General features: G+C 48.7%; 1 protein-coding gene across 3 annotated transcripts in view; it reads right to left on the reverse strand.

Moving 5' to 3' along the window:
- The window catches only part of LOC146805541 (ATP-binding cassette sub-family C member 5-like), a 1,766,780-nt gene that overhangs the window by 870,831 nt on the left and 872,193 nt on the right, over window positions 1–23,756 (reverse strand). For all 3 annotated transcript variants that reach the window (XM_085622799.1, XM_085622798.1, XM_085622800.1), the window contains one exon: window positions 6,282–6,406. In XM_085622799.1, coding sequence (XP_085478925.1) covers window positions 6,282–6,406 — 125 coding nt within the window. The remainder of the gene's footprint in view (window positions 1–6,281; window positions 6,407–23,756) is intronic.

Genomic DNA, 23,756 nt, shown 5'->3' on the forward strand with positions numbered 1-23,756 from the left:
CATTATTGTCCCTCCTGTAGTAACCGTGTAGCCACCTTTTTTTTTTAAGAACAAGTTTCCCATACCCATATAGCCAGCACCAAATATCACAAAACAGCAGTAGACTATAGTGGGGAAAAAAACGGTGACAGTCTGTTTTGAACATATCTCAAATTTGCTCGACCTCTTTCTCTGCCGAAGGACATGCACCACAATTATGCATTTAAAACCTTTTTTCTGAGAGGCATCTTGGATCGCACCATGACTGAACTGAGCAGTAACTCTTTCTCTGTTTGGGTATTAAAAATAACGCTACAGTTCCGGGTGTTTAAGCCCCTGCGTCACACGTACACGGCTACCAACTTCTCTGAGTTCGCCAAAGTAGCGCCGATCATCTCAGTGGGGGGAGTTCCCACCTCGACTCATGGAATGATGCAGTCCTGGTTCCCTCGTTGCTACTCGCTGAGGGGTAGGGAAAGAGTGTCTGCAACCAGCTGGGTGTTAAGTGCTCATGATGAACATGGAGGGAGGGGGCTGGGTGAGGTTCATGATAAGTGGTGCTTTCCGGGGCAACGGGGAGTGTATTTGAGGTGCTGCCTATGCTTATATTGTTACAATGTTCATAGCAGAGTGTTGTTGGTTGTAGGGATAATTGTAAATAATAAAAGTAGAAAATGTCATTGACAAAGGCCTTTTAAAAATAGTTCCTGAAAAGTGCATGGAAACCAGTACTTCGGCACAGGAAACTGATAAGAAAAGCACACGAGAGGAAGCACTCAAGGACAGGGAAACAGTGTGCTACAGCCAATAGAAACGGAGTAAAAGTAAGGAGCAGGCACAGGAACCAATGAAAAGCACTGGAAGCCAGGGGGGGATGTAAGCCCCTTTTAAGATATATTTAATACAAAAGATTTCACAAGCACAGCAGGCAAACATAATAAATACCCACAGTAACTGCAGCCTGAGGCGGAAAATCTTTCTGATGAATAGAGCAGTGACACAGAGGCTCCTACACTAACCATAAGATAGAATGATCAAGGCTGGCTAAGTCTCAGCTCTGGCTCAGGGTTCCTGCCAGGCCTCAGTCCTTCCTATTAGTGAAGCGCTGCAGCACCACTGGTACAGGTTAGCTGTGGACGCTTTTGCCTTAATCCCTGCAGTGCCCAGTTCCATCAATCAAACAAGATGTCAACTTATCTTCTCCCATCTCCTCATCTGGCTGGGGGTGTTAGGAAATGTAATGACACCAGCCCACCTTGTGAAAAGATGGGAAAGGTGAGATGAAAAAGCAATAAACTGACAGCGGGAGCTTATGGATCATTGCACAGGATCCAGTGTTCAGTTTTATGGTTCACTTCTCAAGGTCGGAAGCAGATGTGTTCCTGCCAATAGAGTCTACGCATCACTGGAAGTTGAAGAGCATGCTGCTGAGCGTAAGTTAATAAAAAAAAAAATGTAAATGTTGCTTGTGAGTATAAGGGACAGTGCAACTAAGTGAGAATGAGTGAGTTAGAGTGAGTAAGAATAAGTGAGACTAAGTTAGAAATAGAGTGTGAGAGTAAGTGGAAGTGAGTGGAAGTAATTGTGAGGGAGAGTGACTGAGAGAATGATAATGAATAAGGGTGAGGGAGGAAATTCTGGACATAAGTATACCTGGGCAAAATGTTGGTACATAAGATGTAATTCTTGGTATATATTGGCCATCTATAGCAAAACGATGGTGCTGATAAACCAGTGGCACTCAACGTATGCCCTGCGGACTGCATGCAGCCCCCCTGACTTTTACAAGCATCTAACAAGTCGCCGGACTGATGTTTATTTCACTCAGCATTTACATTCAGAAATGTCTTAACATTCGGAAATGTGTTAAATAAAAGGGCAAGCATTTTACCACTTAGCAACTTAATTTAAGGCACATCTTCATTTCTTGTAGCAAACTGTAAAAATATGATAAAGTCATCAAAATTCAGAATGTATGCAGGCCCAAAGAGGTTGCCTTGTTAGTTTAAAGGTATATTGTAAATAATGGATTAAACTGTGTGCAAAGTGATCAGGTTGGAACAGGTAAATACTTACTTGAATTTCTGCCGATGGTGTGGAGTGACTGTCATAAATTTGTTGCAACATTTAGTGTTTCTGATTATAAAGCATAATAATAAACCAATGAGAATTGTAAAAACTCTGCATAAAAACGAGGCAACCATTGGATTACAGGAGGTCTAGACGATGGGCCGTTAGGGCTTTTACCTCCTCCCTAGTGCACGTCTACTGCAGAGATATGGTGCAACCAGGATTCACTCTTAGGCACGTCGGCATGCACACAGCTTGAGGAAGATAAAAGATACCATCCTCTAACAAGATGGATGCATGTCTGCAGTGAGCTAGTGTTCCAGACTAAAAATGAATAAGTTAGTTCATGAAAAAACGGACTGTGTGAAAACCTTGTTCATAATCTCTACAGAGTACCACAAATATTATGTGCCACACAGCAAGGTTAATCCATAAATAATACAATAATGAATCTATGGGATACCATCAACCGAACAATTAAGCACTTGCATGACAAGAGTAAGTCACAAGAATAACACAAAAAAATCTAAGACACAAGTTTCGATATAGATGCTAAACTATATAAGTCTCAGTATTAGCAACCTTCAACAACCTCAGATAATTAACAATATGAAAGGACAGAATAAACAACTGCACATTTTCACAATAAATTAGGCTCGCATTTGAAGAAAATATATGTGGGGTATCAGAATAAAGGATAAACTGAGTAAATATCCAGGCTATTGTCAAATCAAATCAAATAACATTTGTATAGCACAGCACTGTCACCCCTAAGGGTATCTGGGTGCTGAGGGTGTTGTGTCTCTGTCGAAAAGCCAGGTCTTGAGTTTCTTTCTGAAGACCGCCAGGGAGAGTGCTGTTTTTGAAGTGGAGGGGCAGGCCGTTCCAAGTCTTGGCAGGGATGAAAGAGAAGGATCGGCCCCCGCTGTGGCTGCAATGGATATGGGGGTGTGAGGGCGAGAGAGGCAGAGTGCAAGTGTCTTGTGGGCAGGTGGAAGTTCAGTTGATGGTTGATGTATGGGTTGATTTATGATGATGCTTGATTGTGGAGATCTCTGTATGCGTGTTTGAGGATCTTGAACTGGAATCTCTTCTGGATGGGGAGCAAGTGGAGGTTTCTGAGGTGAGGGGTGCATGGGGAGATTCTGGATGAGTCGGGCTGCGGCGTTCTGTATTGTCTGAAGTCTTTTGTGGAGCTGGGTGGAGATTACAGTGAGGAAAGCATTGCCATAGTCGAGGTGGCTAGTGATGAGGGTTTGTGTGATGGTCTTTCTGGTGTAAATGGTGATCCATCTGAACAGTCTGCGGATCATGTAAAGGGTGTGGAAGCAGGAGGAGGCAACTGAGTTGACTTGTCGTTTCATGGTGTGTTGGCTGTCGAGGATGATGCCGAGGTTGCGTGCATGGTATGTTAGTGTGGGTGTTGGTCCGAGTTCTGCCGGTCACCAGCTGTGGTCCCATTCAAAGGTGTTTCTTCAGAAGATTAGTACTTCAGTTTTGTTGGAGTTCTCATCCATTCTGCTACATTGGTCATGGCTTTGCAGAAGTTTGTTTTTGGTGTTGGAGGGGTCCTTGGTGAGCGAGAGGAGTTAGTTGAGTGTCGTCAGGGTAGTAGATTATGTTGAGTCCAGGAGATTTGATGACGTCTACGAGGGGGTCATGTAGATGTTGAACAGGGTGGGGCTGAGGGATGATCCTTGAAGTATGCCGCAAATTATGTTCTTGGGTGGGGAGGTTAAGGGGGGCAGTTGGATGCTCTGTGTGTGTCCTGAAAAGAAAGAAGCGATCAACTTGTTCTGTTGTATGCCGATGTTGTGGCGTCTGCAAAGAGGGTGTGGTAGGAGATGTGTCGAGCGCAGCAGAGAGGTCAAGAAGGATCAGGGCCACAATTTCTCCAAAGTCGAGGTGGGTTCTGATGTCGTCTGTGGTGGAGATCACTGTGGCCTCAGTACTGTGGTTGGCTTGGAATCATGATTGTGAGGCGTCAAGTAGATGATTTTGATCCAGGTATTTGGTGAGCTGTTGGTTGATGGCTTTGTCAAGTATTTTGGCTGGGTATGGGAGCAGGGAGATCATGTAATTTATGAGGTTGCTGAGGTCGGCAGAGGGCTTCTTTAGGAGGGATCTGACCGCTGTGTGTTTCCATAGGTCTGGAAGGTTGCTGTGGAGATGGAGGTGTTGAGAATGCTGATGAATTCCACGCTGATTGGGCTTGCTCCAGGGTTAAGAGATGGTGGGTGCAGGGGTCGTTGGGTGCCCCGAAATGGATGGATGACAGATGGCTGTGGTGGTCTGGGTGGTGAACGGAGACCAGGTAGTTATTGTTCGGATGGTGTTCGCTGGTTGGTCGAGATTGTCGAGGCAGAGAGTGGGGGGTTGGGTGTCGATAGTGTTGTAGATGGTGGCAATCTTGCTGTGGACGTAATCCGAGAGAGAATCACAGAGTTCTTGGGGGGGGGGGGGGTCGTGTTCTCTGTGGCTGTCAGGTTGGAGTATTCTTTGATGATTTTGAAGAGTTCCCTGTGTGGTTGGCTTTGGTGTCGATGCGGGCGATGATGGCTGTTCTCTTGGCTTGCTTTATCTGCAGGTGGTAGTTGCTGAGGCCTGCTTTGTGGGTGGCTCTGTCCGAGGGGTCCTTGGTGGTGCGCTAGCATTTCTCGAGTCGGGAACAATTGTGTATCTAAGCGTGGTTCTGTGATGTACAGGTCTTTATAATGTCTAATGCTGAAGTATACCACATCTACGGGGTTTACCATCCGGCTAGTTCTGAGGTTTTGTTGGCTTTCTCCGGTTTGAGTAGGGTGACTGTCGACAAATTTGTTGATTTAGGTGGAGAAGCTCTGAACAGCCTTGTCAATGTCCGCTGAAGGTTCGGGTTGTGTGGTGCAGAGGGCTTGTGTCCATAGGGTCTCGGTTAACTTGTCCTAGCAGCAGTGGAGGGTGCTGTGAGGCTTGGCGGTGGTCGGCTGGGTGTCAGAGATGGTGAAATGAACAATGCTGTGGTCAGTCCAGGTGTGTTCGTGATGTGGGTGAATCTGATTCCGTTATTGGAGGTGAAGATAGCATTGAGTGTGTGTCCGGCTATATGTGTGGGTTTGGTGACCAGTTGGGTGAGGCCGATGTTGTTGGGGTTGTCCAGGAAGGCAGAAGAGTTGGTGTCGTTAGGGTGTTTGACATGGAAATTGTGGTTGCCAAGCAGAATAAATTGGGTGGAATCGATGGCAAGGGGGGCAATAAGGTTAGAGATGGCATTGCAGAAGGATGCTCATTGCTGAATTGTTCATTGTGTTCAGTAATTACAATAAATTCCACATATACACTTTACTCTTGTAACAAATATATGCGGTTAGTTTGTAAAGAATAAATATTTAGTTAAATATTTAAATTTAGATTGCGTCTCTAAATCACTTTAACAAACAGTTTGACCTTTATGTGACATTAATCCCCCCTGACTTCTCGGCCCAGAGATATTTGGAACCCTCTTAAGGCATTCTTACTGATCGCATCTCGATCATGTGTCATCCTGATGGGGCTTAAAAATCTGTGTATGGAGTAGCGATGCAAATATCACCACACTTTTCAAAGTAAGCAAGGAGACTTTATATTGACTATGGTGGCACAGATAATATGCTTCTGTACAATGAATGGCTTTGGGAGGATGGTGCTAATAATTTATGAGTATCTAAATGGATTCATGCTGTGTTGTACTTATGTGGAACTAACTCGTAGGACCTGTGTCTTCTGTTTTGTGTTGTATACTTGATTAAATAGACTAAAAGTTAATAAAAAGTATTTAACTCTAGTCTAACATTAACCTGCAGGAGAAAGTAAAGGAGTCAGCATGGGAGATCTAGCAGTGAGCTATGAAAATATGATTAATTACAAGGAGGAGTTGGTAGGGATGAGAATGTCTCTCTAACACGGGAACCTATGTGACTGAATTCAGAAATTGGATGGAGGAGCTGAGAAGAAATGATCCTAGATGTGTTTTTAGGGGTTACTCAGTCTATATCTCACTCTAGATGCCAAAGTAGTGACAATGTTTTCTGCTATTCTCCCATTAAACATAAAATAGGAATTTACTAAGGTTTACTTGCAGAATCAGTGAATATATAACTGATGAAAGAATTCAATATTTACTGAATTATGAGCTGGATCTTTGCATCGGTGGAAAATAAAGACATTAAAACATTCACATTAAGAATTCACCTTTGAATTTATTAAAAACTTACTTTTCCTCATCATATGACTCTCCAAACAAGATGTTTTCTCTGAGTGTTGCATTAAAAATCCATGCTTGCTGTGCCACGTATGCAAAACTGTCACTAACAGATATAGTACCCTGCAGTAATTTCATCTGGAAACAAGAGTTAAAAAAATATATTAAGAGAAAATAAAAACCTTGTCTGCTCAAACAAGATATCTGGAGAGTCAAGGAGGCTTGAAAAGCCAACTTTTTGTCATAGAGTGAAAAACCTAGTTGGTAGGGGGTACCTGCAATTTTCCTGATATGGCCCCTGATATTGCAACACTGCCCCTTATGACTACTATGGCAATGGGATAGACTGTTGTAAGCAATTGGGGTATTAGTTGAGAGGGGTGAAAGCCCCGCTCAAATAATAAACATAGTCTTTCTCAGGATGAACCACAAAAGTAAATAAACATGTGCTTAACCCTCTGGTAGCTTGACACAAAGCAGTCAGACTCAACTTAGAGGCAAAGTATTTATGCACCACTCAAACAGTAATCAATCAGGATTAATAGTCCACGGCAAGTCACCCATGAGGGCCTTAAGATGTGGAGATGCTAGCTGCTTCGCATTGCTCTGTTCATTAAAACATCTTGAGTCCTTTCCTGAATTCCCAGAGCGATGAGGTGGTCCTAAGCTGCCGGGGCGAGGCAATTCCAGGCTTTGGCTACCAGGTCAGAAAAGGAGCGTCCTCTGCTGTTGGCTTGGCGGATCGGGTGCTGTCTGCAAGGAAGAGGAAGGAGGATCACAGGTGTCTTGTCGGTTGGTGGGTAGTCATTCGTTTGTTGATGTATGTTGGGCCTTCATTCTGCAGGGCTTTGTTTGCGCGCGTCAATATCTTGAACTGGCATTTCGTCTGGATCAGGAGCCAGTGTCGCTTTTTGAGGTGCGGGGTGATGTAAGTGCATTTTGGGAGGTCGAGGATGAGTTTTGTTGCTTAGTTTTGTTTTGTCTGTTGTCTCTTCAGGAGGTGTGTAGTGATTTCCCACGTAGAGTGTTCCCTTAGTCCAGCCTGCTGGTTACAAAGACCTGAGTGATGGTCCTTCTGCTGTTGACTGGGAACCACCATAAAATCTTAAGGGGAAGGCAGACATAACTAGGTTTGCCTCTTTCTGCATAGATAGCTAGCTGTCCCAGATGATGCTGAGGTTGGGCGCCTGGTCTGTCATGGTGGGGGAAGGGTCAAGTTTAGCAGGCCACCAAGGGTCGTTCCATGGCGAGGTGTTATTCCCAAAGATGAGGACTTTTGTCTTGACCATGTTTAGTTTAAGACAAGAGCACTTCATCCAGTCGGGGATGTTCATCATACTTCGGTGGAAATTGGCTATGGTGGTGAAGGGGTCTTCTGACAGCGAGAGGATGAGCTGGGTGTCGTCAGCATAGGAGATGATGTTGAGTCCATGTGATCTGACGCTGTAGGCCCGTAATAAAGTGAATACACAACACAAGAATAATCCCAAACCAATTTAGAAAAATAGAGTAAAATTCCATATATAACATTACACCAAAATGACATAAATCCAAATTGTAGAACCAGAGTTTTTAAAGTTTTTGGTGAAAATAGCACCAAAAAGCACAAGGAAAACCATGGCACTCATGGTTATCTGGTTGCGCTGGAACATAGGAAATTCGCACATTCAGGTCAACTGCGATAGAGCAGGGTCTCGATACAGGGACCAAGTTCGTCCCAATGAAGAGTTACCTTCTCAAGTCTGCATGAAGAGTGTTGTTCACATTGGTGGGGGCTGCGAGGTGGTCATTGTTGGTACTAAGTGCAGGTCGAACATTTTGGGTGGTTACTGCTGTAGCACTAACAGCCAGTCCTCGCTGGAAATTCATGGTGACATTCAACGTGGACTGTTGCTGTCGGTGCACAGAGCAGGTCTCATTGGAGCTTGGTGTTTACAGCTGTCGTGGACGAGCACTGTTGGCACGAAGAGCAGGTCTTGCTGGACCTTCGCATTGGCAGTCGATATGGGTGGTTGATTCTTGCCGCGAAGAGGTCACTTTGCAGTTTCAATAAGCCCAAAACATCTGTCTTTTCATTTTGCATTTTTTTTTCAGGAGGAGTACACTCTCTAAGGCCAGTCAAAGGTTCAGGACCTGTAGGGCACCTCCTGGGGATGAGAACTCTCTCCAGCAGTCACTAGTAGTACGGTCCAAGTGGGTCCAGTTGGTGCTGGTCAGTTAGGTAGTTGCAGGGAGACTTGTGGAAGCTTGTGTATCCCTATAACAGGAGGTCAGCCAAAAGACACATGGCATCACCTCTGGAGAACCTGGGTTCAAGGCAAGCAGGTCCAATCTTCCTTCTTCAGACAGCAGGTCAATCCTTTTTTCTGAATCTTCCACAGGTCCAGGAGTGTTTTGATGAGAGGTTCACAATTTCTCACTTTTATACCTGATGTCAGTCTTTGTGTTGACGAATTCACTGCTATACGCCAAAAACTGGTTCTGGTTGGTTCTTTTGGTTCTGGCTCCAAAGTGTGTAGAGTCACAAGGGTAAGGGGAGGCCTGATTTGGGTTCCTATATGTGTGTTGCAGGCAGGTCCTTTCGAAGTGTAATAAGGCAGGGCTCCACACCTTCCCATCCATCCTGTCAGGAAGACTAGCTCCCCTCTCAACTAGACCTTTGCTGTCTTAATGTCTGGAAGAAATCTGCAATCCACAACAGGAGAGTCATTCACAGTCATGTGACCCAAGACACTGGCAGAAAGGAACAGTTGGTTTGGGCTGAAAAAGGGCAACTTTATAACAGTGGCATTTTCAAACTTGTAACTTAAAATATGACAACCATTAAAGACTATTCTAAATTACAATTAATTTGAGTGGAAACTGCATTTGTCTGTCTCATTCCAAACTGAAGTTAGCACATATTATTTGAAATAAGGTACCCAGTCTATGGGAGATATAGCCTTACACCTGTGGAAAACGACTTTGGGAGTTTTTCACTGTCAGGACATGTAAATCCTCTACCCATAATTTCCAACTTCTTAAATACCATGCACACTACCCTATGAGTCGCTAGGGCCTTCCAAAGGAGGATTTATAAGTATTAAAAAGGAAGGTTTAGGAATGGCTAAAGGGTTATCTTGCCAGGTCAAAATGGTAGTTTAAAACTGCACTAAAAGCTGCAGTGGCAGGCTTGAGACATGTTTTACAGTGCTACTTTAGTAGGAGGCACAATATGTGCTGCAGTCCACTTGTAGTATTTAATTTACAGGCTCTAGGTATCTGTAGTTTCATTTACTAGGGTCTTACAAGCAAATCAAATCTGCCTATTGGGTGTATTACAATTTTACCATGTTTGAAGGAGACAGCACAAGCACTGTTGTCACTGGTTAGCAGGAAAAAAGTGCACAGAGTCCTAAAAGCCAACAAAAACGAGTTCAGAAAAGGAAGGCATAAGAAGGCCCAAATCTGGTGTGAACCTGCAGAAAGTTTCAGGTCCAACACCTACCAACTACATTTCCCATATCATTTAAATGAACATTAATAATGTGTAAATACAACATTGAACCTCAACTAGAGGTACCTGGACCCAGTTTCGTAGGCAGTGTGACATGGGCCTTAGAGCAAGAAAGGAAATGGGTCCCCCGGCTGCTGTTTGAACTTCAATAATCAGAGTTCAGTGGGCCCCTGAGGCCTTTGGGTTCTGGTATCACTACCCCTCTTCTGGAAGCCATGCCTGTGTCTGGACGCAGTGGGAGACTGATTAGCAGGGAATGTTGCACGAGCCTTTGAATCACAGGCATCCACGTTCTATCCTGTCCCTCGCCGCTATTCATTCCACCATTCAAATCACCTGAGCTTCAACGCCATAGAGCCACTTCAAAGGGGCACTTGGTAACATCGCCCTCTCTTTGCTCTTTTTGTACTACCAAGCCTTTCAGCACCTGCAGCCTTCGAGCAGTCGAGCAAGACTGATTAAATATTACACAGCTATTTTAGCTGATTCTTACAGTTTCTTCTCCAGACCCTTTTTAAACATGTATGCCTGGTGTAAAGGGGGAGGATGGTGATCTTTAAAGAAAGAGGGCATACATTCCTGTCCGAATTACACCAAGAGAGGAGCCAGAAGCTTTCCACAAAGGTCTGGTTGGCAGAGGGGTCCTTCTCACCCAAGAAAATGTGTGAAACAAAATGGGCCAAATGGTGCATTTTCTGCGTATTGTTCGGCAATTTTAGCTGAAAATTCCTAGATTTCCAGGAAGTTATGAAGAGTCATCCATTAAATATTCCAGTTCTTCAAGGTCATAACTTCACCTACTAAATTCTGGGTCTGACTCTCTCTTCCTTTTTCTTTTATTCTTTTTTTAGATCTCTTTTTATTGTTCTAACTATACCAATATGATGGTAAACACAGCGACATAACGTAGAAGTGTGATTTGAGGTCATGAGAGACATAGGCTGTTGCAAAATGGGTCCTGCCCGTTTAGTACGCCCAGATTTTTTGCTTTTTGATCATCCGGTTTTGTACTTGTTAATTTGGGTGAGTCTTACTACATATCAATCAATCGACCACAAGGGTCTCAAAGGCACTGGGGAGGGCGGGGGTGGCTCCTTTGAGTGCTGGGGTCATCCCAAGAGCCAGGTCTTGAGGTCCTTCCTGAACTGAAGCAGTGTAGGGACTTGCCGGAGGTGGAGGTCATTTCAGGCCTTGGCTGCACGGTAGGAGCGTTCTGGTCTTGTAGATGCATGGAATGGTGGCCAGGTAGAGGTCAGCTTATCGGAGGTGTCTCTTGGGGGCATGGAAAGAGAGGCGGTTGTTCAGGTATGCTGGTCCAATGTAGTAGAGGGCCTTGTATGCCTGAGTGAGGATCTTGAAGGTTATTTTTCTTTCGATAGGGAGCCAGTGGAGATCATGGAGGTGCTGGGTTATGTGGTTGTGACGGGGGATGTCTAGGATCAGTCTAGCTGAGGCGTTCTAGACGGTCTGCAGTTTGCAAAGTAATTTGTTGATGATTCGGCATAGAGAGCATTGCCGTAGTCCAGTTTGCTACTGAGGAGGGCGTGCTTGACTGTTTTTCTGGACTCGGTTGGGATCCATTTAAATGTTTTTCGGAGTATGCGGAGGGTGTTAAAACAGACCCAGGATGGGGGCGTGGCTAGCTGCCAGGCAAGATGGCCGCAGCTTGAAGGAGCTCAGAGGGTGAGGCCAACTCCCCGTACATCCGTCCATTAATCCGTGCCCAAATCTGTGCCCAAGGTCCGCACGCGGAGAGCTGAGAAGAAGCGACTCTGCCTGCTCCAAGTCTCAGGTCTCCCCGCGGCCCAGAACACGATCGGCGCCGCCTTGGCAGTCGCGGCCTGTAGCGGCGGCCTAGACCGGGACCTCGATTTTGAGAAGTGGCCCGGGTGCCATGAGGAAAGTCCGGACCCGCCGGAGCGGGGCACCGGAAGAGCTGGCGGTTTGCTGGGGGCCCGGCGGCAGCGTGGGTCATCCGTGCCCTGATCTGGTCGCTCCCATATGGACTCCGCGTCAACAAGGCCGGGGGGACGCGACTCTGAGGTGACACCGCGGGAGACGGCCCCGCAGCAGAATCCAATAAGGGCCCGGCGGCGGAAACCCTCCCCCGCCTGACAACGCGAGCTGAAGGAGACGTCTTGGACGCTGTCTCTGAGCTTTCAGGAGCAGGACGGGGGGCGGCTGGTGGTGCTGCCGGACGGTGGTGCTGGGGGCCTCCTGCGCTGCCTCCTCCTGGCGAATCCAGCAAGGTGTGTTGCGGGCTGCAGTGCAATCGGCGCTGGGGCCCTTCGCTACTTTGGGGTTTGGGCCTGACTATCCGTGCTGTGCCCGGGAGCGGAGCCAACTGCTGTGGGCTGCCACGGTGGACAATTTATGTACTGGCCTGGGAACAGCTGCGTTTCATCAGGGCTCCCTGCTCCGCCGACTGGCCGGCAGTGGATGGGGGGCGCCTTCAGCTGCACCTACCTGTGCGACCATGAGTGGGAAAGGAGCTCGGGCAAACCAGCAGAGCAAGTTGGATAAATTTGCATACCATAAAGATCCTTCCCCAATGCCGGATCGCAACGGGCATGCCGAAAAGGTGGCGGTAGAAGCTGAGACACCTAAAGTGACGCTGGAGGACATTATGGCTGCCTTGACTAAAGTGCATACTACTGTGGGGCCGATTTCTACAGACGTGTCCCTCCTCAGAGCGGATTTTCAGAAAATGTCAGCCAGGGTCACAGACGTGGAGCAAGTGACGGCCACCTTAACGAAAGACACTGGCTATCTCTTAAAAAAAGTGTCGCAGCTGGAGGCGGAGAACAAGCGCATGGCGACAAAGTTGGACGATCAGGAGGGGCGCTCCCGCCGCAATAACGTGCGTATTACTGGAAGTCCCGAAGGTGAGGGTCATCCCGCCATGGATTTATAAGTGGAAGACCTGATAAAAACCAGGTTGCAGCCCAGGGGACTCTCGGCCTTTTTCTTGGTTGAGCGTGCCCATAGAATACCTGGCGGCCGGCCGAAGGTTGGGGCGCCCCCCAGGCCGGTCTTGGCTCGCATGTTTAACTTCCGCGACAGAGATGCCATTCTCCAGACAGCTCGAGTAGCGCCGCCCATCCGTATCCAGAACTCTACGGTGTCCTTCTTTCCGGATTACACGGTGATGGTGTCGGCACAGCGGAGGAGCTTCCTGGAAGTCAAGAAGAAGCTGAGAGCCCGTGAGCTGCCCTATGCTATGCTCTTCCCGGCGCGGCTACGAGTGGTGGCGGATGGGAAAACGCTGTTCTTCGACACGCCGGAGGAAGCTCATGACTGGCTTGAGGGATGGCAACAGGTGAAAGGTGTTGGGCGCTCGGACAGGCGAAGACGACAGCCTGGGGGGTCAGAGGACCTCGCTGGTCAAGACCGACGGGCGGAGGAGGCGGAGCGGTCGGAGGGATCGGCCGGATAGATCTCTGACTGGCGCCTCTCCCGGCCTTGAGGTGTGTAGAGAACTTGGAGAACTATCGGGACTGAAGTGACCTACTTAATTCTACTGTATTGCACGGACCATTGGACCTTGGGACAGGGGATGTTCTTGGTCTTCCTCGGACCTCCTGCTCCTTTGCACGCAAGTAACGTTCCAGGATATGGGTTCTGAGCACTCTGCTGAGTTGGGGTGGCGGGCAGTTCAAGGTCCGTATGGCAGGGAGGCAGGGAGGGGGTCGGGGGGACAGGGGTTGTTTCATTGTTCTTTTCAAACGTTTTGGTTCATGGCGACAATGACACTTGGATCAAGCAGTACATGCCCTAACTATAGCATACATGACCTACACCGGTATATCCACAACGTTTGTTGCTTTCTACCCCCGCCACTGTAATGACTGATCTAATGCATGGGACACCAGCTAGGAACAATCTGACTCCGGTGCAGCCTCTCTCTCTGCTCACGTGGAATGTGCGGGGCTTGTGGGACAAAATCAAGCGAGGTCTGGTCCTGCAGGGCATTAAGAGGTGCGCCCCGGCGGTGGTCTTGCTACAGGAGACCCACCTTACCGGTACTGCTAGTAGAGCGATGGATAGATGGGGGTATAAGATGCTAGCACATTCTGAATTCACCTCGGAGTCTCGGGGGTGGGCATAATGGTGCGACGACAGTCCCATTTAACAGTGCACAAAGTTAAAACTGAAGGATCGGGGCGGTTTGCAGCGATCGTCACCCAATGGGAGGAGCGGCCCCTGAATATAGTCTCTGTTTATATTCCACCTGCACTACATGCCACGGCGCTCCCGGCGCTCTGCTGGATCTGCCGGAGGGGGAGTTAATACTGGGCGGTGACTTTAACGCTGTTATAAATGACCTACTGAATCGTTGCCCTGCACGGGCAGGGGGCGGGGGAGTATCCCGCCTTGGGAGCTTTATTGAAGCACTAGGGCTAACAGATCTATGGCGGTTATATCACCCAACGGCGCAACAGTTCACATACCACTCAGGGGTACACAATAGTCTAACTCGGATAGACTACTTCCTGGGTTCTGCTGGCAGCCTCAAGAACGTAGACAGTATAGAAATTAGACCCAGGGGTATATCTGACCACTCCCCGATACTCCTACAGTACACACGCTGCCACCTAACGAGACGCCGCATCTACCCGATGCACCCCGGCTATCTCCGGCTCCCTGATAACCATAAATCAATAGCGAAGGCGACGAGCCTTTATTTCCAGGAAAATGCTGCCTCTGTTGACTCCCCAACTGTTCTTTGGGAGGCATATAAAACGGTCATCAGGGGGCAGGCTATGGCCTCCATTGCGGCGTATAAACGCGAAAAACCCTTTGAGCTGCAGTCACTAGAGCTTGAGCTTCATGCGGCGGAGGTTCACCAGGCCCAAGATCCAACTCCCGAAGCTTCCCACACCCTGCGATTGGCGCAGGCACGGTACAAGGAGCACCTCACGGAGCGCACCAGACAGCGCTTGGAAGCTGCGAGGCACAAAATTTACGATGTAGGTGATAAAACTGCTAGCGTGGCTTGATAGGCGAGATAGTGGCGGTAGGTGGATTGCGCAGCTTAGCACTGATGAGGGACAGACGACGAATGACCCGCGGGAAATAGTACGCGTCCTGGCAAGGCACTTTCGGGCGGTCTACTCCTCCGCTTCCTCCATGACAGTGGAGGAGGTGCTGACATATATCAGAGACCTTGACATGCCCAGACTCTCCCCTGAGGCTCGAGAAACCCTGGAAGCCGAACCCACGGTGGAGGAGATACAGGCGGCAATCGGCGCGCTGCAATCCGGTAAAGCGTTGGGGCCCAACGGCATACCGGTTGACTTCTACAAGGGGGCGTCTGGGACGCTTGCCCCACATTTATTGAATATGTTCACTCACAGTTTGCAGAGGGGCAAACTCCCGCCTGATCAACGCACGGCCACCATAGTGGTGATACCGAAATCGGGTAAACTCCTATCGTCCCATATCGCTGCTTAACGCGAAGGCCAAGATCCTCGCAAAATTGCTGGCAACTAGGCTGACACCGCACTTGTCGGAAATTGTGCATCCAGATCAGTCTGGCTTCATGACCGGCAGAAGCCCCTCCCATAATTTGAGGCGATTGCAAGGGGTGTTGGCTCGGACGGACCGTTTACGGGAACCAGCGGTGCTCCTCTCTCTGGATGCGCGAATGGCGTTCGACATGATCGAATGGCCCTTTCTTTTTGCAGTACTGTTACACCTGGGCTTTGGGCCCAAATTCTGTGCCTGGATTCGACTCCTCTACACCAAACCAATGTCCCACGTTACTGCCAATAGACATATGTCGGAGGACTTCCCCTTGACGCGTGGCACGCGTCAGGGTTGTCCCTTATCACCGTTACTCTTCGCCCTGGCGCTGGAGCCGCTTGCGGCTTGGATACGCTGGGAGCCCATGATACGGGGCCTTAAGTGGTCGGACGGCTGGGAGGATCGCGTCTCCCTATACGCGGATGACGTGTTGTTGTATCTATCCTCCCCCAGACGCTCTATATTAGCACTACTCAACATCTGCGAGGTCTTTGGCAGAGTGTCGGGATACACGATTAACTGGTCCAAGTCGGTCTTGTACGTACTAAATGGCCCTCCTCCGCGGCTACCGGCGGATTGCCCGCTCCGAATGACAGAGGGGTCGTTCAAATACCTAGGCATATATATCACGGCGGATCAGGCGGAATTTTTCCGGCAGAATTTGCGGCCCCCTATGGACCGCGTCAAGCAGGATGTACGTCACTGGGGAGCACTGCCGCTGACCCTGTTGGGGAGGGCGGTGCTCTTCAAAATGATGGCCCTGCCTCGGTTTTTATACGTGCTGGAAAATACGCCGTATCAGGTACCACCGGCTTACTTTCGTGCAATTGCAGCACAGGTCACTAGCCTTCTATGGGGCAACGGGACGGCACGAATTGCGCAGTCTAAACTAGTCCGCGGTTGGTACGACGGGGGGATTGCGCTCCCCAATGTCCAACTTTATTACTGGGCTAATCAATCAATGGCTCCACGCGCCACAGTCTGACCCAGCATTTAAGGCGGACAGAGACATATTGGGCACGAGGGGTATGCTGTCGCCCTTATACGATGGTAGACTGGCCCCGGAGTTAATTGGCCCTTTGAGACAGACCGTAGTTATCTGGCATGCGGCCCAGGCCAAACTGGGGTGGCGGGGGGTTTTCACCCAGCTCACGCCTCTTTGGGACGCAAAGCGGTTGGGGCGGCTCAGGGATAGCAGGGGCTTTGATGGCTGGGACAGCATTGGGATTTCGGTTGTAGGCGACATGTGGCAGAAGGAGGCGGTGGTCCCATTCACACGCCTGCAACAACAATACGAACTAGCGCCCTCGGAATGGTTTCGGTACATGCAGATTAAACATGCCCTGATATTAAGATTTGCACCCGGCGAGGAGGTTCCGGAGGCATCTTCTCTGGAGGACAGGTTACTGACGGAGTATATGCCAAAGAAGGCTACGTCCTTCACATACCGCAAGCTTGTAAACAACCTGCCAGACCCAATGGGACCCCTGCGGGAGAAATGGGCCGGTGATGCCGGTGAGTTTGATGAGCTGGAATGGCGGGAGGCGTTGGTTTCGCCACGGGAGGCGGGTATACCCTCAAGGCTACGGCTGGTACAGCTCTGGATTCTGCATCGCTCGTATTACACCAGACACTTGCTACATAAAATGGGTAGAGCGCTGCACCCCTTCTGTCTGCGAGGTTGCGGGGAGGAGGGAACCTTCTTCCACACCATTTGGGATTGCCCTGTAATTCAAGACTTCTGGAGGCGGGTGATGCGGACAATGTCACAGTCGTGTGGGGTGTTGTTGGTGCCAGAGCCCAGGCGCTGTTTGTTAAACGTGTGGGAGCCTAATGATCTCAACCGCCAGGCTCAGAGCTGGGCCACGTTGGGGATAATGACAGCTAAGAGAAACATAGCCCAAAAATGGAGGGCGGTGGGGGTGCCCTCGCTGTCCGCATGGGTAAAGGACATGGATACAGCCATGCTGGCTGAGCAATCAACATTCATCAGGCGGGGATGCCCCCGTAAATGGGATAAGGTGTGGGGGGCATGGAATAAATTTAGAGGAGGAATATGCGACCCGCCGCCAGTGCCGGATGATGATACCTCTGAATCAGACTGATGGAACGGGTTTGGGGGCGGGAGCGCGGGGTGCCAGTACCGCTCATGTAAAACTGTGTAGCAATGGTTCCAATTGTATGGGTGTAAAATTGTGTGCTGTACTGCCAGGTGATACGGGAAAACTGCATAATCAAGTGTTGCGCTGTTTTGTTCATAAGAAAACAATAAAAAAAATGAAACAAAAAACAGGCCTAGGATACGGCGTTGATCTGGCGGTTCGTCGTGAGTGATGAGTCTAGTATGATGTCGAGGTTTCGTGCTTGGTCCATCGGGGTGAGGGGGTTCCGAGGGCAGGGGCCACCAGGTGTAGTCCCATGCTGAGGGGGTGGAGCCAAGGACGAGGACTTCTGTTTTCTCGGAGTTAAGTTTCAAGGCACCTCTTCTTCATCCAGGTGGCGACGGCTTTCATCCCTTCTTGGAAGTTGTGTGTGGTGATGTTGGGTGCTTTGGTGAGGAAGAGGATGAGCTGGATGTTGTCAGCATAAGAGACGATGTTGAGCCCATGGTTTCTGACAATGGTTGCGAGGGGTGTCATGTAGATGTTGAAGAGGGTGGTGCTGAGGATGGATTCCTGGGGCACTCCACATCTGGTCTCTGTTGGTTCCAAGAGGTAGGAAGGGAGTCTGACTCGCTGCGTTCTGCCTGTGAGAAATGAGCATATCCAGTGACGGGCCTTTTGGCAGATGCCAACGTCGAGGAGTCTGGTGGCTAGTGTGCGGTGGGAGACATATGTCTCCTCCTTGGTAATCACTCTGTAAACGGACAACTCGTGTTTTTCACCAGTGTCTGCACTGCAACTCAGAGAGGGTAAGGTTTACTTGGCTGCTTACACATAAACATATGCACTCAAGTGTGTGCACACGTGTGTGAGCTGCACATGAGACTACAGTTGTATACAGCCTGGTAACTGCCCACAGGAAGCCTAGCGCAGATGGGACTCTGCAGGGTTAGATATTGACCATGGGCAGGCCTTATACTATTAGTGGGCACTCATAGGTGAAGTCAGTATAGTTCACTGTTTTGTCTACAGTGACACTTTATTATATGCATAGGGGGGAATCTGCCTTAGTGTGCCCTTTCGGTTTGCTTAGGCCTACAAAGTCCTGTGAGGCATAAACCTGGGGTGGCAAGTGTGTTTCCAGTTTATATGTGCAGGTCCCTAGATGATGCATATACACTTAATGCGTCATCCAAAATTGTAATATTTCCCTGGCTCAGCTCAGGATAAGAGTCTAAGCCATTTGTCACCTTGCTGGGCCAAGTTAATTACATTTCTACCCAGGAGAGGTAACAAAAGCTTACCCACAAAAAAGGAGTAATTAACAGTGCTTCCCTCTGCACCAGAGGAGGAAGGAGTAGGGAAGGAAATCAGCATTGGTTAATTAGATGTCACACAGTGCCAGGACTAGGGACAACCCAGGCCCCCTGAACAAATGAAGAAGCCTAGACAACTGGAACCAACACAGGAGGGGGCTCCTCTTTGAAGATTTGGTAGGAAAGGCCCTGACAGTGATGTCAGCGAGGGGCGGGAGTGAAGCTCCCAGTGGAGGTGTAACCAGTGACTTCTTGATGGTGACATCTTGGAGGACTGAGATAGGGGTGGAGAGGTGATGTGCCACACTAGGATTGGCCAAAAGAGCCTGGCGTCTATAACGTTCTGCCCTCTTTTAAAAACTCTAGCGCAAGTTAGAGAAAGTGCTTTTTTGTGCTTTCTGCTGTTGGACTTTGGACACTGGGACTATGACACTGGCAAAAGACGGGGACAACTGGAAGGAGAAACCACCTCATGTCCTAAAGGATTATGGACTGTGCTCCCAATTGACCCCCGGACCAGTGGGTCTCCCCAAGGGGCCGTGGGGCTTGCCCCCTTAGGCCCCTTGAAGACCAGTTGGGGGAAAGAGCTTGACTTCTTTGCCCAGAAGGAGCAGGGGAGCACCAGAGACAAAGACAAGGAGGAAGGCTGCAACGAGCTCCCGGCCTTGGAGGTGACGAGGTCTTCTAAAACTGCTCCTGGTCACTAGAGCTCACCACCAGGATTGAAATGGGCCCAAGAACGTCGAAATTGGCTAATTGGTACCGAGTTATGGACTTTTAAATGATCTGACCTTTGACCCACCCCAAAGAAAAGAAATAGGAGAAACAGAGCGCATGGGAATCCACCGTAACTGTGAAATACCCCAGGGGTGGGTGAGTTCCAGAGGGTCTGCCTCATGGAGGGGGCGTGTGTGCGGCCCCCTGCCCAGGCTGAGTACCACCCCAGGGACTTCATCTCCCTAGGGGCCGAAACAAAGCCAATACCAGGAACTGGGACTCCAACCCCAGGAAACCAAGGAACACTGCCATTTCGGCAGCTCACGTGTTGTAAATTGGCAGCGATTGGATTAGCATTAGAGGAATCCATCTTGTATTTAGAGGCTATCTTGTCCATTTTGTGGAATGCATTTTGTATTTCTGGCAGCCATTTTGTTTGCCTTGTGCTGCCATGTGCTCACCATGTGCTTTGTCCTCTCTCAGTGTTGACTGCTCTTGTAATCTGCCTAGAAACAAACTATATTTAGCATCTTCCACCTTTGCACATGCCCAGTGAGTTTTCAGCTGTCCTTGCAGCTGTTAGTAGTATGTAACTGTCAGGATGTGTTTACTAGCATTGGCAAACTGTTAACTCCTCCTACTTGTCGACTGTGCATTTCTATATGACCTTATATGTACATAAAACCTTCTCCTGTACTTGTACCGCCCTCTTTTAAGCCCCTGTGTGGGTATAAAAGGACCATGCTCCTTCTGTTCAGTGTGCTACTTCATTCAATAACGAAGGGTGCTGTGTGAATGTAGTTCCACCTCATGAGGTTTATTAAACTTTGTATTTTCTATTCCAGTTTCTGTGCCAACTTCTTTCTATTGGTCTGAGGACTCTGTGCAGAGAAGGGCAAACCCCTTGCACTAGTAGGCTTAGCTGAGGCCCACTTCTACACACGCAGATCGCTAGCCTAGCCCCATGGCCACGGTGGGGACCCCAAATGTTTCTGGCCAGACCTTATCTGGACCCAACCAGAACGCTGTTCTGGTCCACTGTCTGCGCTTCGTTCCCATGCTACTGAGCCACCTACACTCTAGCACCGTGATACCTTCACAAGAGCCTGACTCTTTCTCACCCGACATCAGCAGCAAAGTCTTGACTGGAGCTCTGCTGCAGTGCTTGGTTGGCACTGTCCCCTGCCACGGAACCCCCTGCCCTCATACCTGGCCCTGTTTTCCCCCTTTCCCAGTTTGAGGGGCAATACCCCAGTTAGATGGGTAACTTAATATAACTTAATATATTTACGGCAGCTCTGCACTGACTCCTTTACCACTTTTCAGAGAATACCGTCCGTGTCTGTCTGCTTGAAGCTGTAATAATGTATACTTGTCAATGTATTTAAAACAGACTATACAGTGTTTAAACGCCATTCTTATTTATTTATATATTTATTTCTGACATTTGTTAAGCGCGAACAAATACCCGTAGGCGTCTTTAAATTCACAATTCAGGCTAACTGTAAGGCTATCTCCCCATGTTTATTAAAAATCCCTAATAAAAACAGTTTGTAAAACATAGGAACGTGGCAAAAGCCGCTCATATAAAATTTACACTCCAGCGAGGTAGTGCCCCATAATGCCAAGCGGGGCTTTGAACACAAAGTGTTTCTTCACCTTGTAATGGCACCCGTCGGACAGGGGCACCACCAACAATGTCGTGGGGGCTGCAAGAGGTGAAGTAGCTCTCTCAGTGGATATTTAAACCTGATACTAACTTGCTAGGGACACAGAACTTAGGACCCCAAGGATTTCTATTGATGTTTTCAGACACTCCCCCCTCTAGGAGCTGGATCTATAGTTTCATTTTATATGGCCTAAAAGTGCACAGAAAAGACACAGACACATGTTATTTTTATGTTTAATGCTTTATTAACCATGTATGTTTCCAGAAGACTTTGCTTATATGTTGTGATGACCCTTGATAAAGCCAATAGGCCAGTTTTATTTAAAATTATACCCCCTATATTGTGATGTGCTATCTGGTACAGGGTGGGTGGTACTAATATGATACAGATGGGTGGTACTAATATGACTTCATAATGTAACTTAAGGTATTTTTATCTGCTTTATGGATATATTTGTAAATAAATGTGTAGTATTTAGTAACGTCTGTGTAATAAATGTACTTGTCATTTTTCTAAAGAAAAAGCATTAACTGGACACTCATTCATTGAGTGTTACTATGGTGTGCCAGTGAATGGTGATTACTATCTCACACCACCTCCTCTGAGTAGGCGCCTTGGACTGTTCTGCTTTGCTACCCTGAGAGAGTCAAGCGCTACAATGGGGTGCTTGATTCCCTGTAGAGGCAATTGTGGATCTATTAATACTATCCAGTTTTGGCATACATGAATAACATCTGATAAGTTAAATTTTGCCACACACTACCTATGCATTAATGTACAAATATCAGAGTTCAAGGCACCGAGAGGGGTTTAAAGTTTGGTTGTGTGAACTTCAGATGTGGGAAGGAAAGCCCCCGCACACAAATGTCATGTGAAAACACTGATGGAGGGTTAATGAATTAACTGTGCTTATTAGGACCAGTTTACATGTTCGAAATGAGGTGTTAATGAGGTGGTCTTTCACACAGCGTTCCCATTTGAGTGTTCCAAACAATAATGTCCTTTGAACCCCAGCTCTACACACTACGCCTGTATGAGGAGGGTTCTTATCTATAGGTTTAGGGACTACAACAAGTACCCACACTAAAGATCTGTCTAAAGGAGTGGGCCCTGCTTCTGGGGGTGTAGGAGGTGATTGGGGGCGCCAAGAAAATATTGCCCTTGCCATGGGCAGTACAGATTTCCTGTGAGGGAGTCCACTGTGACACAATCTTTTTGCAGTCTTCCAACCATTGGTGCAGAACAGAAACTACTGAAAGGGCAGGGCAAGAGGGTACCCAGAAGTAATTGACCCTCCCCTAGGGACTCCCACCAGAAGAGTGGCAAGTCCCTGAGAAAGTTTCCTACAGTGGGGAGCGCGAGAAAGTTGTAATTCCCATGGTCCCCATAGGTTATCTGGCAGGGATGGGGAGATATCCAAGGATGGCCCATAGCTATTGGTGGCCCAGGGGATGGTACTCAAGGTTGAAGGCACAGTGACTGACCCTGAGGAGAACATCGAGGGGTGTAGGACTCCCTAGATTCCCAGAAGCGTCTTTGGTGAACCCTGAGATGTCAGGGTAGGGTAGGTGACTGCCCGACTAATGAAGGGTGTCATCCTAGGACTGCTCTTACCTATACCTGAGGTAGCGATGCCCAGCCGGCTGTCCAATCCAGTTGATTCTGTGAGTCAGACCCAAGGACTGAGAGCAGATGTCCTGTAGATGGTATGTTAGGTTATAGGTATTTCTAAACAATTACCAGGAGGTGTCTAGGCGCTAAACCTTGATACAGAGATGATGGGTGTGCAAGGGTCCATGCCTTAAGCAGACTTCTGCATGATGCCCTCTTGGTGTACCACCTTGGGGTGGGATTCTGAGGCCCCTTTGCAATCCTCGCTTGCCAAGCACTGTTTTGGCTGGTGGGTATAGCCCCCAGTGTGGTGTGATGGTGCAAAAGGTGGGTATGCCTGCAGTGATAGTACCAGCTGACATGGTGGGCCCTATTTTAAGGGAAAGGACTCTGTGCTTCAGTCTAGGATCATGGTAGCCACTTCTGTCCGGAAGGTTTCGGGGTAAAGGTGTGTCCCTCGGTCAAAAGGGCCCCCTCACCGGTCCATCACTGAAGAGGTCACAGGTGGTATGTGCAGAGAGGGTTTATTCACTTGGTAGAGAGGAGAAAGAGGGGGAAGCCCCACTGAGAAGGGCCGGACCACCACCAGGGGGCTGCAGAAGGCTTTCATTGCTAGCCCTCGTCTCGTGTCAGCCCCAGTACTTGTAGATGGGAGCGGGGGTCTACAAGGCCTGGATCTACACTCCCACTGCCAGCAGTAGGCCTCTCAGAATCCCCTCAGTTTACTGCTCAAGCACCACACCAAGGCCCCGTACTGCATGCCCTCTTGAAGCAGGCAGTTCCATTACCCTTCTGAAGTCCCACTTGGTCGCAACACCAGCGAGGTCGGGTGTCTGCAGTAGGCAGCAAACTAGCAAATCGACGGCTCTAGGGAAAAACTTCATTCCACGTTGGAGGTGAGAGGCAGGGAGGCCACCGGGATGAGCCGGCCTATTATTCACGGGCCACAGAAAGTCGCAATTGGCGATCCTCGTCCCGCGCCCTCCCCCACCAGCCAGGAAGTGTGAGGAGCCATGAATATCAGTGTGTACCCATTGCCTCACGGGTCTC

This window comes from Triturus cristatus, chromosome 8, assembly GCF_964204655.1.
Source record: "Triturus cristatus chromosome 8, aTriCri1.1, whole genome shotgun sequence".
Taxonomy (NCBI): Eukaryota; Metazoa; Chordata; class Amphibia; order Caudata; family Salamandridae; genus Triturus; species Triturus cristatus.